At 39.3% G+C, this 14,460-nt stretch overlaps 1 protein-coding gene and 1 pseudogene across 1 annotated transcript; both read right to left on the reverse strand.

Moving 5' to 3' along the window:
* Positions 1-4,524: 4,524 nt before the first annotated feature.
* On the reverse strand, positions 4,525-8,413 carry LOC115647527 (trace amine-associated receptor 4-like). The gene is given in 2 exon segments (XM_030554249.1): positions 4,525-5,621; positions 8,392-8,413. Coding segments are annotated over 2 exon segments (1,119 nt in total).
* A 2,937-nt stretch (positions 8,414-11,350) lies between these two features.
* LOC115647528 lies at positions 11,351-13,147 on the reverse strand (annotated as a pseudogene).
* Positions 13,148-14,460: the final 1,313 nt, after the last annotated feature.

Raw genomic sequence — 14,460 nt, forward strand, 5'->3', positions numbered from 1 at the left:
TCACACCTGCAAAATCAGGATGAAAGGTAACTTACAGGGTAAATAAAAAGATTAAAAACACTGAGGATTCCCCTCTAGGCTTAGCTTCAAAGTTACAAAACAAAACAAAACAAAAACAGGAATAAAACTCCCTCGTAGCATAGGGAAAATTCACCAGCTAAAACAAAAGATAATCTAATGCATTTCCTTGCCTTTACTTACAATTTCTGTACATTTAGATGTATTATTTCAGATATCTTTTCAAGAGATGATTTACCTGCTTGGTCTCGCTCTCTCTATTCAGAGAGGGAATAAACAAAGACAGCACAAACAAAACCTCTTGCCCACCCTCCAGTTTTGAAAGTATCTTTTTTACTTATTGGACCTTTTGGTCAGGTACCAACCAGGTTAGCTGAGCTTCTTAACCCCTTACAGGTAAAGTTATTCTGTAACTCTGGCTGGGAATTATTTCCTGTTACTGCATACATAAAGGTTGTTAGCCTTCTCTTTATATTTATGACAGAAGGTTTTCACAAAAGAGGAGGTGCACATTATGTTCTGGAAAAGGCGAGACTTGGTTTACACATTTCTTATATATATCTTTTATTTGCTTGAGCAAACAAAGGCATCTGATTTCCAGTGCAGTCAATATGGCATATTTTGTGTCAGTTTTTCAAAGAGTGACTCAGCTGCTGAGCCCACAAAAATCTGCACACACATGCAAAATACATAACCAAACATTATACAGTTTTTGCAATATCATGCCCATATATATGCCATCACCTGATGTATGCAAATATCCACTTAATTGAGCAAAAGGTGTGCGTGGTGGTGGGGGGAGATGTTGTGAGTGCATTGCATCCACAGGCATTTTTGCCAGCACTTTCAATACACTCTCTGTTGATGTTTAGTCATGTATGTTTAAACAGTGTTATTTTAAAAAACAATCTCCAAGCAGGGAGTGGAGGACTTAGCAGCGCACTGGCATTGCCTGTTAGCTGTGGATGTAACCAGTTAGAAGAACACTGCAGAAATCTGACCAGCCGAGGAAATACAAAAGATATGGGAGAGAGATTGTCATGCAGCATTCTCTTTCTTTTACAGGCAATTCTTAGGACTCAAGGCCTTACTGTATAATAAGAAAGTACATATTCTATCCATTATTTGGGAGTCAAAATTTAACAAAGAGTTCTATCTGAAACAGCTTTAGCCAAAAAGTTTTTAAGAAGACTCACACTAATTATGGGTATTTAAGATCATGAAAACTCTGCAATAAGACTGTTAATGAGACACCCATTATAGCCTCTCCCTAGGGCTCACTCATTCCCTTTGCTGTTTTGCTGCATTTTGCCGCTGTCTGAACATGAATCTCACATGGGAATCCTCAAACAAAAACAGCTTCTGTAGGTCTATTCCCTGAGCTCTGTCTGATGGCCTGCTCAGTGTTTAAGTTTTTTAAAAACATTCTTTAAGTACCTGTGAAATCGCACTCCACAGCAAAACTAAAAACTGAAATGATTTTAAAAAGTCACGTTTAAATTGGGAAAAAGAAGCCACTAACATGCTGAGTGGCATGGCACATGAAGGGCAAAATGGTAGACTTCCTGAATAACAAGGACTGAAAGATCAGATTCTCCAGTCTGCTTTGTCCTCCATAAGTGTAAGCAGCACAAAGTGGCCTGAAAACCTCTGAAGGTGGCCAGTCTAGAGTTCCTTTTAAACAAGGAAATATTGCATTGGCATAAAGTTGGCAGGAATAGCACAGCTGCCTCCTGCATTAACTGCTCCCACCCCAAAGTGGCCAGCATAAGGAGAGGGAGGGTGCAATGTGGGCTGGGACAGTGATCTGTTATGTCCAGTTCTTCACTGGTTTAATATAACTGTGCAGAAATAACTTGCACTGGAGTTAAGCAACTTCAGATCGGGGAGCTACAGTCAATTCTCTCTGGCTTCAACCTCTAATCAAGCCCTTTATGTCTAAGTATTACTCCTGGGGGAATTCTGCACCACTGCACACATGCAGAATTTGTGTCCTCCCACAGATTTCTTTGCTTCCCCTCAGAAAAAATGACTTTCTGAAGCAAATGGAAGCCACAAGAGCAGACATGTACCCCTTCCCTAAGCATGGATACATGGTTTTGGGCACCTGGAGCAGCTGATGGTGCAGCAAATCACTGTGGTGAGAGGGGTGGGAGGCTAAGTCAGACCCCCTTGTCCACCAATCCCCATGCATCCAGGCCCCCACTGTTGTCTCCCCCTACACACCAGAATCCCCCCCACCAAGCCCTCTGCTGAGTCCCACACCTCCAACACCTGACCCTTCCCAGCCACAGCCAGCAGCTCCTACCCTGTGTCAGGCTCAAGGCTGGGGTTGGGGGAGGAGTGCACTTCTCCTACACAGAGCAGCTGGGCCCAAGCAAAATCCACCTCCAGAAAACTGACCTGTTTCCAAATCTCCCTACCCTGCTTCCTGCCCCATCGCTCCTCAGCCACTGGGGGGGGGCATTGTACTGGGAGCTACTCCCCCATCTGCCCAACCTGTCCCATTGCCCCTGCACTCATACTCCCCACCATTAGCCCCTGTGCATCCAGATCTCCCCGCACTTGGACTCCCCCACTGAGCTGCCCACACTCAGAATACCGCACACCTTGATTCCCCTACACTAAACTCCTCCACACTTGGATCCTGTCTGTCTGCCTACATAAGGTGTGCCTAGCATATAGGGACAGGGCCTCCGGGTGTTTCTGTGGAAGGCCCAGCTCTTGCACTATTTCAGGATCAGGTACAGCCTCACCATCGAGTTCATGTCCTGGGTAGAGGTGGGGCTGAAGGGTGATCTTCCACTTCCATGTAGCCAGTGGCATGTGCTCCCCATTGCCATGCTGAAGTCTCCACATTATTTATTGGCAAATAAAATTTGAAGAATTTTGCAGAATTTTAAAATATTGTGCACAGAAATTTTTTTTTCTGCAGAATTCCCTGAGGAGTAAAGTATACAAAGGCCAGTATAACCAGGTTCACTTCACTCCTTCTCGGCTCCCTAGGATCAGGGGGCATGTTAGGAGGCAGCAGGGAAAAGAAAGAGATGTTCTGGAGAGAGGCTTTTCCAGGAGCCCCGCAATGCATGGACCTGAAAGTGGAAGAAGCAGTCATCAGCCACAGGGGGCTGACAGGGAGAGCCCCAGCTGTCAGCACCCTGGGACTTCTGGTGTCTGACAAAATTGCAGGGGAAGCCTAAAATTGTGGGATCTGCAATTTCCACACTATTGCAAATTCAGTAGGGCATTATATATAAGACATTTTATTATTTTTTTATTTACTCCCAGTGTCTAAACTTCATCTTATCATTGTTCTGTCTGGATGAAGGTACATAGTTTCATAAGCAGTACAAAATTAGTATGGCAAATATGAAGTAGCACTAGCTCTTCACCACAAGAGATCTTCTTTGTCCCACCGACAGGAGCCAGCATAAAGAGGTGGAGTTTGGATTGGACCATAAAAGAGAACAAACTTAGGCACCACCATCTGTCCTCTTTCAAAAATGCAGTCATACTGTGTCAGACCAAGAATCCATCTAGTCCTGTATCTGGTCTTCCAAGAGTGGCCAATTTCAGGTGCTTCAGAGGGTATGAACAGAACAGATAATCAGCAAGTGGTCCATCCTCTGTTGTCTACTCCCATCTTGTGGCAAACAGAGGCTAAGGACCCTCAGAGCAGAGTGTTGTGTCCCTGCCCATCCTGGCTAATAGCCATTGATGGACCCAACACCTAGGAACATATCAAGTTCCTTTTATGAACCCAGTAATACTTTTGGCCTTTCACAACATCCCCTTGCTCCTCTGAGCTCTCACATAGTCATTGGGACCATCTCATCTGATCTCAGCTACTTTGAAAATACACGGAGACAGAGGTGATTTCTCAGCAGCTACAGCCCAAACAGAACACTGAATCAATGAACATTCAGAACACATTCTCGTTAGAGACTTAATTGCTCACTGATTGCCATGTATGAGACTGGCTTGTATAGCTTACATGTAGATAAAGATCAGTTAATTCAGCCAGAGAAAACATTTTGGGCTTAGTTCTATTACCCTTATACATGCTGAGAATTAGAGAAAGATACTCTCAGTTGGATGAAGGGTGGAGTTGGTGGGCCCAAAATGTTGGGAAGAACATTTTTTAAAAGGGGCAACTAGATAAATTAGTGCTTAGATACTGGACTTGGAGAGAAATGACATTGTAGAGTAGCTGTTAAAATGATCACTGTGTATACAGGAACATAGCTGGATAGAATGTACTGTATAATTTCCCAGATTATTCTCTCACTTTCAACTATCTAGACAGACAGCTCACTAAGATAGCATGCTAATCCTTAAACAATACCTATAGAGACACTCTACAAATGAGTTTCTTCAAAAGCATGTGCAGATTCTTGTAAATATTGTCAGTGTATAGGGTCCTATGTGAACTGTTCTAAAAGATCTTCAGAAAGAGCATATGCATCTATTAATGCTAATCCATTCATTAGAGCTCTACTTGGTTAATTAAGTATATGTGGGAAACAAAGTAAGAGTAGAGGAATCTGGTCTGAAGATTTTACCAGTCACAATCATTTTAAATGCTTTGCGAAACCAAGAGTAAAAGAAACCATAAATGATTGGATTACAAGTAGAATTGAAGTATCCCAGCCAGAGGAAGGCATTGTACAAGTCTTCAGGTGTTGAGAAGTTAATAAAAGGATCAGCTATTGTAAGAATAAAGAAAGGCAGCCAACAAAAAACAAACACCCCCATGACTATACTTAAAGTTTTAGTTGCTTTGTTCTCTTTTTTTGTGGAGATTTTGTTTTTTATTGCAGAGACACATTTTATTGCACTGGGGATTTTAGCAACTTGTCTGGCATGTTTTCTTGCCACTGTAAATATGTGGACATAGATACCCACCATCACTGTGCCTGGGAAAAAGAAGGCTATAAGAGAAGCCATCACTCCCCAGAACTTGTTAAATATGAGTGCACAGAAACCACTGCAGTCAATAGAAGTCACATATTCTTCAATGCCCTCAATATTCAACTCTGAGAAAACTAAGCCAAAGGCAAATAAGAATGGGACAGACCAGCTAATTAATAAAAACAGTACTATCACAAGGATAGTTATTTTGGTAACATAATGCAGTGGGTCACAAACTGCATAGTAACGGTCAACAGAAATAAAACACAGATGGAAAATAGAGGTGGTACAGAGCATTATATCACAACAAGTATGGATTTTGCAGAAGAGGTCTCCAAAATACCAGCATGACTCAATAGACCTGATCATACTGTAGGGCATAACCATGAAACTAAGCAAAAAGTCGGTAGTTGCCATGGAGCAGATCAGGAAGTTGGTTGGGGAGCGCAGCTGTTTGAAATGAGCGATGGAAATGATCACAAGCATATTTCCACCCATTGTGAGCACTATTGTTCCCACCATGAAGATGTACATAGCCCAAAGACTGCTTGTAAACCTTACATTTCTAGGACATGAATTGTTAACAAAGTCAAAGCAATACTGCACATTCTGTGGACTCCAGAGATTGGATGAATTCATGAAGTGGGATCATTGATAGGAACCTTTTCAAAAGTATTATAATACAGCCAGTTCTGAGGAAAAAGAAAAACGAAATAAAAAAAATGACATGAACAGTAGCAACATTTGCAGACCTGTGTTTCACATTAGTTTATTAGCATCTAAAATTAAAAATAATGGGCCTGATTCTGCTCTCAGTTGCATGTCAATTCAGAATAATTCTCATTTATTTCAGAAGATTACTCTAGACTTACACCAGTATAAGAGATAGCAGAATTTGGCCCAATGCTAACAAAAAAGGAATGGGCTGAATCATTTCCTAAATCCTTTTGAATCTTAAGGTGCTCAAAAACACTTAGTAATATTGGATATTTTTGCTATGAGTTTGCATTCAACACTGTAAGCACCTTGATAAGAGTTTTGTAAAGTGAAAGCCTCAAACACATGACACTCACCTGATTTCCACAGCTCTACCCATCACCTCAGAGATTTTTGTTCCTGGAGATACTGCCCATACTTCCAAGAGAGACATTACAGCATCAGGAAACCCAAACTGGTTGATGCTATAAAGATTTTAACATGCAACACTTCATAAGAGCCTCCTCGTTTTAGCATGCTTGCCAGTAGGCCACTGAGTGTATACCTGCAGACTTGTTTCTGTTTGTAATATTAATCCACTAAGGAGCTTACCCTCAACATATAATTGGCCAGGATTAAGAGAAATATAATAGCATCGTGCTGTGGAGTCATTCGGGTTTGCTAAACAATCTGTGCCTCAAAGTACTGAAAGATTTGAAAAACAGGTTAAACAACATCCAGTTTATTGAACTGTATTTATCCTTTATTATGGATAATTGTTATTTAAGACTCTGTTTTTATTTAACCAGTATTTGTTATTACAGATATACATGTGTAAGAAGAAAAAAACCCATCTATGTCACCTTACAGTCTGCACACTTTCATCTACATGCTACTCCTTATGCCAGCAAACTGCTACGCAATTCCTAGGGTATACAGCAGAATCTCAGTTAACAAACATCTCAGGAACAGAGGTTGTTCGTAACTCTGAAATGTTCGTATCTCAGAACAAAACATTATGATTGTTCTTTCAAAACTTTACAACTGAACATTAACTTAATACAGCTTTGAAACTTTATTATGCAGAAGAAAAATGTTGCTTTAAACCTTCTAATTTTAAATGAAACAAGCACAGAAATAGTTTCCATACCTTGTCAAATCCAATTTTTTAAATCTTTCCTTTTAGTTTTTAGTAGTTTACATGTAACACAGTACTGTACTGTACAACATTTCCTTTTTTTTACTTTTCTGTCTCTGCTACCTGCTTATGTATTTCTAGTTCCAAATAAGATTTGTGATTGACTGGGCAGTTTGTAACTCTGGTGTTTGTAACTCTGAGGTTCTACTGTAATAGAATTAAAGTGATGGAGTTTGAAGGTGGCAACTATGTGTGATAGTGTGTGCACACACATATATACATAAATGTACACATGTTATCTATATGTTATTAGAGTTTGGGAGTTTCATAGTGGTAAAATAAGGAATAGTGTTTGGCCAGTAATGCCAACAAGAGTTCCTGGTGACATCACAAACCACAAAACTCAAGTTACTGGGAGTTCCTCATGCTACAAGGTCTCCAAATTTAATTAGGTGCTTAAGGTATGTATACGTCAGGGACTCATTCTTCAACAGAATACAGATTTTAATCAAACAAACTGCCCCATCTGCAAGTCCCATTTCTTCCTCCTTTCAATTCTATAGGTCCTTATCCCTTCTCCTGTTTTATCTATCCCCTTTATTTGTCCCTCACATATTCCTGTTTTTCTTTTCTTTCTCCCAGCTTCTCAGGTTCATTAAGCTATTTCTGGATCAAAAAGTACATGAAAGCTTTCTGGCATACTTTTCTAAAATCCATTGGAAACGCCATTGTATGATAAGAATATGAACATTTGCCATTATAAACCTATTGCAGGTTTACATCGAGTATGCCCGGCTGATATCCAAACGTATCCTATATAACAACCTTGTAGTATGAATGCCCCCAATAGGCAATTATGCTGTGTGTATGCTTAACATTTTGTGATCTTTCTCCTTTTTACACCAAAGATATAGAAAGTATCGTATCTATTGTAAGCCAAAACCTTACCCCATTAAAGTCATTGAGAGTTTTAAAAATGATTTTGATGGAATTAATATTAGACCTTATGTCTAATAAAGTTTATTCCTACAAGCATTTAAGCATGTGTATAACTTTATTCCAATGAACAGGGCTACTGAAATCAGTAGGTCTAGCCACCTGTGAATAAGAGTGTTTGCAGAAAAGGATTTTAGTATAGTATCTTGCTTTAGCACTTCGAAATGATATATGACATTAACATGCATAAGAAATATCATAATGTTTGCTCAGTAACAGATTTTGTAAAAGTAAACTCTCAGAGACTGCAATCTTATGAAAAACAACTTTCTAGCCCAGCACTGCAGTCCTCCCATTGGTAATTAGCAGCTCACTAAAACCATTTACAGATGTTTTTATCTGTCATTGGAATAACATAAATTATTGATGATACAGCTGTTCATCTCTAGACAGTTTCTCAACGATCTTGCCACACATTTTAAGATTCAATTGACTTCTTTATTCTACATCGTGGATCAAGTTATTCTTATGATACAGAGACAAACATTTCCTCTGAATGAAACACTAGAAAACTTTTTGTCATTACAGTCATTCCATTATTGAGATTGGAAAATCAAATAAATTGCAGTTCTTCTAGTACTTTACAAAATTCAGTTGGTTACATCATTACATGGGAGTAAAAGATGGTTTACCTGATATCTCTCTATAATTCATCTTTTCATGGAAAACATTTTTAGCTGTGATTTTTGCTTTTGTTTCCAGTCTCATTTCAGTTAGAAAATCTTCCGATACAAATCAATGAACAGTTTTAGAGTTTATCTGTAAAATGTGCATAACTTTTTTTCTTATTACCTTACAAAGCTATTTTGGTTGCTTTTTTCTCCATGAGACTCCTTTGTGGCAATTCGCAATGAAAATGCATTTGATTTTTTTCCTCTTTTCTTATCAGATTAACTGGGATGCTACTAGTATATATACAACAAAGAAGACCTGTAGCTGTCTCTGGTGAGTTCACAAGTCTCCTATCGTGTCTTTACTTTGGCAGATTTACTCTGTAACTCTTCTCTGCTGCTGCAGCTGAAAAAAAGTATGCACAAACAATCCAGTGAGGAGATTATTTAATTTGGTTCACAGCCACATTGGAAATGGAAAGATGAACTTTACAACTACTTAAATATGTTACATATAAAGCCATGGGAGGTCTTTTAAAATATAACTTATAAGATTCATGGGACAGGGGCTGTCATTTACTCTGCTGAGTAGGGCTGATAGAAAATAATCTGTCAATTATTTTTGGAAAATTTGTTTTTTGTCTAAAGACATATTTTTTACAATAAGTGTCTGTTTTCAGTGGAAATTTTCAATTTCTCATCCAAAAACTGAATGGCCACAAGCGAAAATATTTCATCCCAAGTCCAAAATACTTCAGATCTGAAATGCTGCCACAGGATCTCATGGGAATTGTAATTAGAGTGCCTGACACTCCAATTCTCCTCTCTCCACACTCCATTCCAATTTCCACATCCAGACTTCATCTCCCATAATGCACCATGGTCATAGAACTCTATTCTATATAACCTCTACTCAGCCAGAGGGGAGACTGTGGCACATCGCAGAAGATGTAGTCCAATGAGGGAGCACAGCCTATAGAGGAGAATGGGGCCTGAGGCACTTGAACTAGAGCGCCCAGAAGGCATTAAAGTAGCAAAGAACCTAAACATTTTCCAACTGAATGAATGATTTTCATTTCATTGATATTTTCCATGGGGAAAAACCCTTATTTTCTAATGTCGATGGGACCCTAACCTGTCAGAGAGGTCTCTATGTTCTATTGCAATGTAGATGTTAAATTATAATAATTAAGTCTCAATTGAGATAAATGAAAAAAAGCAACTAGAGTAATGACTTCTAAAACAGGGGAATGCCTCATAAAAGACAGGGAATCCAAGGATGATCAGTTACATCTAGGGATGGGCAAAATATGCTAGAAATTATAGGTGTCTTGTTTCCTTTTTCCATTTCCACAATTCAGCCTTTGACCATTTCAACCCCTTAAACATTATGAAGGGTCCTGAAAGAGCCTTCTCACCATGTGTTTCTGCACATCTAAATTCAAGCCACAACTAGACACACAAGTAGTGAAATACCGCAAGGCAAACTGTTCTCACTGTATCCTTAGCTCTATCCAAGGCCTCACTTCAGGAGACCATCCCTAGTGAGCAAAACACTAAAGCACTTACTTCACTTTGAACACAAGGTTCGGTTCTACTGAGTTAAACAAATGCTTAAGTTGGTCTGCTGAATTAGAACTCAGAACAGTAAGTAACACCTAGGTGAAAAGAAAACTTGTTCTTGTAAGATTTTCAGCTAAGGATTCATACCCCAGGTATTTAGATTGCTTGGGTGTTCTTTAATTTTCTTCTAGCCTGGGTATGTAGCAGAAAGGCTGATATGTGCTGCCCACTTTTACTTGCGTTTATCTGTGGACTCCAGAAAGGTATATAAAACACCAATCCAGAACAGTTCATACTGTAAGAGGATCATGCAAACCATGCAGAGGTATTTACATTTACAGATGAAAATGATATTTCCTTGCCATAAGCAGGCATTGTATAAATCTACAGGGATTGATGAGTTACTACATCTTTTAGCTATAGTATGTCAGAATAAGGAAGGTTAATGAACAGAACACTTGTTTGAACAAAAATTGTTGGATCTGCAGACAGCACCAGTCACTGCTGGGACAGGCAGAGCAGGAGTCATGATTTCAGAACAATTCACAGATATGTTGTCAGACTATCAGGCTCAACGGCGCATGGAAGAAACAGGCTGATGCATTCAGCATACATAGAGGGTTATGAACAGTTATTTTTTGTGTATAGGGATTGTGTATGAATAAGACTATTATGTAGTGAATTTATTTATCACCAAGGGAGAGTGGTGGTAGTGGGGTACTGGCCTAGTGTTCGGAGCAGAAACAGAAAAAGGACCTGGGGATTACAGTGCACTAGAAGCTCAATATGAGTCAGCAGTGTGCCCTTGTTGCTAAGAAGACCAATGGCATATTGGGTTGTATTAGTAGGAGCATTGCTAGCAGATCGAGGGAAGTGATTATTCCCCTCTATTTGGCACAGGTGAGGCCACATGTGGACTATTGTCTTCAGTTTTGGTCCCCCTACTACAGAAGGGAAGTGGACAAATTGGAGAGAGTCCAGCAGAGGCAATGAAAATGATTACAGGGCTGAGGCACATGACTTTCAAGGAGAGGCTGAGGGAACTGGGTTTATTTAGCCTGCAGAAGAGAAGAGTGAGGGGGGATTTGATAGCAGCCTTTAGCTACCTGAAGGGGGGTTCCAAAGAGGATGGAGCTCAGCTGTTCTCAGTGATGGAAGATGACAGAACAAAAAAAACAATGGTCTCAAGTTCCAGTGGGGGAGGTCTAGGTTGGTTATCAGGAAAAGCTATTTCACTAGGAGGGTGGTAAAGCACTGGAATGGGTTACCTAGGGAGATGGTGGAATCTCCATCTTTAGAGGTTTTTAAGCCCTGGCTGGGATGATTTAGTTGGTATTGGTCCTACTTTGAGCAGGGGATTGGACTAGATGACCTCCTGAGGTCTCTTCTAACCCTAATATTCTATGATTCCATGATTCTATGGTGGGGTAATGAAATCTAGAAGACAGTCTACCATGGTGTCTATAGTAAAGGGCAGCCAGCAAGGAGATAGATTCTATATCTGTACCAAGAGTTTTAGCTGCCTTTTTTTTCCTCTTTGATGCTCCTGAGTGTAGCCCACATCCAGCACTCTTGCTCATGCTGCTCATCTGTCTAGCTTGTCTGTTTGCCACAATAAATATTTTCACATACAAAGTTATCATTATGAGGCAGGGGAAGAAGAAAAGAGGGAAGTTCAACCAGCCCCAGAGCTTGTTAAACAGCAAATGACATCTACCAAAACAGGGCATATCTTGTAAGAAATGGCCCAACCCTTCTTAAATTGCATTGGTATAGAGCAAGACAAAAGTATAAATCATGGGGACTCCCACCCTATTGCTATATATATGCATGCCACTCTTATGGTAAACTTAGTGGGGTAGAGCAAAGGATCACAGATAGCATAGTGACAATCAATGAAAATAAAACACAGATGAAACATAGAGGTCAAAAAAAAGACAGTGTCCAGAAAGGTATGCAGCCTACAAAAGTCATCTCCAAAATACCAGCAACTCTTCATGGATCGGATAGTGCTGAAGGGCAGCACCATTATCCCCAGGAGGAGATCTGCAAGGGCCAGGGAGAATAGTAAGAAGTTTGTGGGGGTGTTATAGCATTCTTTCTCAGATCTGAACCTTAGAGTTCAGAAAATGAGATAATAGCATGAATTTCCCTAAGCTTAATTACCAGCTTAGATCTGATAGGCTGCCACCACCCAAAAATATAGTGTTTTGGGGCACTCTGACCTCCCCAACCTTCCCTGGGGACCCCAAGAACCCAGACCCCTTGGGCTCTTAAAACAAGGAGAAATAAACCATTCTCCCACCTTCCCCCTCTCAGAACTTCCCTCTCTGGGCTATCCTGAGATACTGATCTAACCTCTTAAATCACCATACAGAGAAGCATCTCCCTTCCCTTCCACAAAGAGGCAAACAGATTCAAGGAAATCAGAGAGAGATTTTATCTCTCCCCCTTCCGTCTCTCCACCCGTCCTGGTGAGTTATCCCAATCCCCTGGGATAAAACAAGGGAAACAGAGAAAAAGGAAACAGAGAAAAAACAATCAATCAGGTTCTCTAAAAAGAATTCTTTTAATAAAAAAAAGGAAAAAGTAAAGAATTATCTCTGTAACTTCAAGATGTCAATATACAGGGTCCTATAGCTTACAGATACCAGAAAGAGACTTTCCCCCCAGTACCAATACAAATCAAAATATTTCCAGCAACTACACATATAAAAGTTAACCAGCCAGATCCACAATTGCAAATAGAGTAAAACAATTTAAAAAAACACCTAAACCGCCTGTTTTTTACTCACTACTTGAAAAGAGACTTAGAGAGCCTGTAGTAATGTCTGGTCTCTCTCAGATCCTCTGAGAGAAGAACAAAGAACTCACACCCAAACTTCCCTCCACCTGAATTTAAAAGTATCTTGTCTTCTGATTGGTCTTCTGATCAGGTGTCCAGTTTCCTGCTTGTAACCCTTTACAGGTATAAGAGACATTAACCCTTAACACTCGTTTTATGACAGGGGGTACGTAGGGTATTGAAGTGAGAGACTGCAATCACCACCATCAGATTCCCCAGTACGGTGAGCAGCATGCCTATGGCACAGGCCATGTAGATGGCCAGCTGGATGCCAAAGGAGTGAAGCGTTCTGGAGCAGGAACCATTCACTTCATAGCACAATGGAGTGGACACCACTTCATTAGCACCTGGCTTCTGGACAGAGCTCATTTCTTCCTTACTAGCTGTTCTCTACCTTCTCCAGCTCTTCCACACTTCCAGTAAATGACTCGACTTTTAAGGGAGATTCAGGACAATTATCTTCTGTGCTAAAAATAATAAGAAAGTAAGTTAGGCAGAAGAAAACCACATGTTTATTAATACAAATGAAAAAGGCAGGTTTTTTGATAATTTGCATATGACTTTTTAGGCATAGTTTTTCATATATATTTTCCCTTTATTTTCTCAGTCAAAAATATTTATTTATGCAATCGCTTGGAATGAATGAAGGAAATATAGTAAAGTTAAACCCAAAAGGAGATAGAGCAAAAATTGTGCCATAAAAGTATACTGAGTCCCAGTATCTGCAAGCTGGGGTGTATGAACGGATCTTTACAGCTGACGCTATAAAATAACAAATTAGTTCTTGTGAATTTCCACTGGCAGGTTTCCTTAATGTAGTTTTTGAGAAGTTTTCAATCTGTAATGAAAATAATTATTTTTATTTTGAGTCTAACTAGAAACTGTTTGCTTCTTATGGACAAATTATCTTTTCTTATGAAAATAGCTATGTCATATGGCAGATGAAAAATTCCAAAGGGCAAATTGCTCATTTTATATACTTCCAGTTAAAAATGAATGTAGAAAACCAGTATAAGACTGAAAATTCCACACTCAAGTAACCAACTGTAATGACTAATAGACTTCCTAAAACACTAGCACTACTTTCTCCCATGTCATTGCTATGTACATCCTTATTCAACAGGAAAAGTAACATAATAAATATAGATGTACACATGAGAATTTTCAAAGAGTATTTTAATGAATCATATAATTAACAATATGATTTTAAAACACACACATTAGTTATGTTTTTAAAAACTACATTATGATAGATGTTTTTAAATATAAACTTTCTGTTCATTTGTTTTTTCCAAAATCACTAGGTTGCAGCCAGAATTCATTAATTTCTGAACAAACACACACAGAATGATACTGGATCTCTCTTAAATTCAATAAAGTATAATATAAAACTATGTTTATAAATCAGTTGTACATACAGTGAAACAGAATCACCTATTGTTGTCTCATGTGATCTATATTACAGTGAGTAGGGTCCCTCTTCTTATGATGTATCAATTGGCCATACCTGGGAGGTGGGAGATTAGTCAATGCTTTATATAATCCAGATGGAGAGATTGGTCCTCCTCAGATGAATAACATGCCTGAGGGAGTGCTCAAAACATTATTTGTACAAGAAAACATTATTGCTTTTAAAAAAACAAAGAATCTTAAAACACACTCATGCTCACTTGTCCGTAAAA

Source organism: Gopherus evgoodei, chromosome 3 (genome assembly GCF_007399415.2).
Source record: "Gopherus evgoodei ecotype Sinaloan lineage chromosome 3, rGopEvg1_v1.p, whole genome shotgun sequence".
Taxonomy (NCBI): domain Eukaryota; kingdom Metazoa; phylum Chordata; order Testudines; family Testudinidae; genus Gopherus; species Gopherus evgoodei.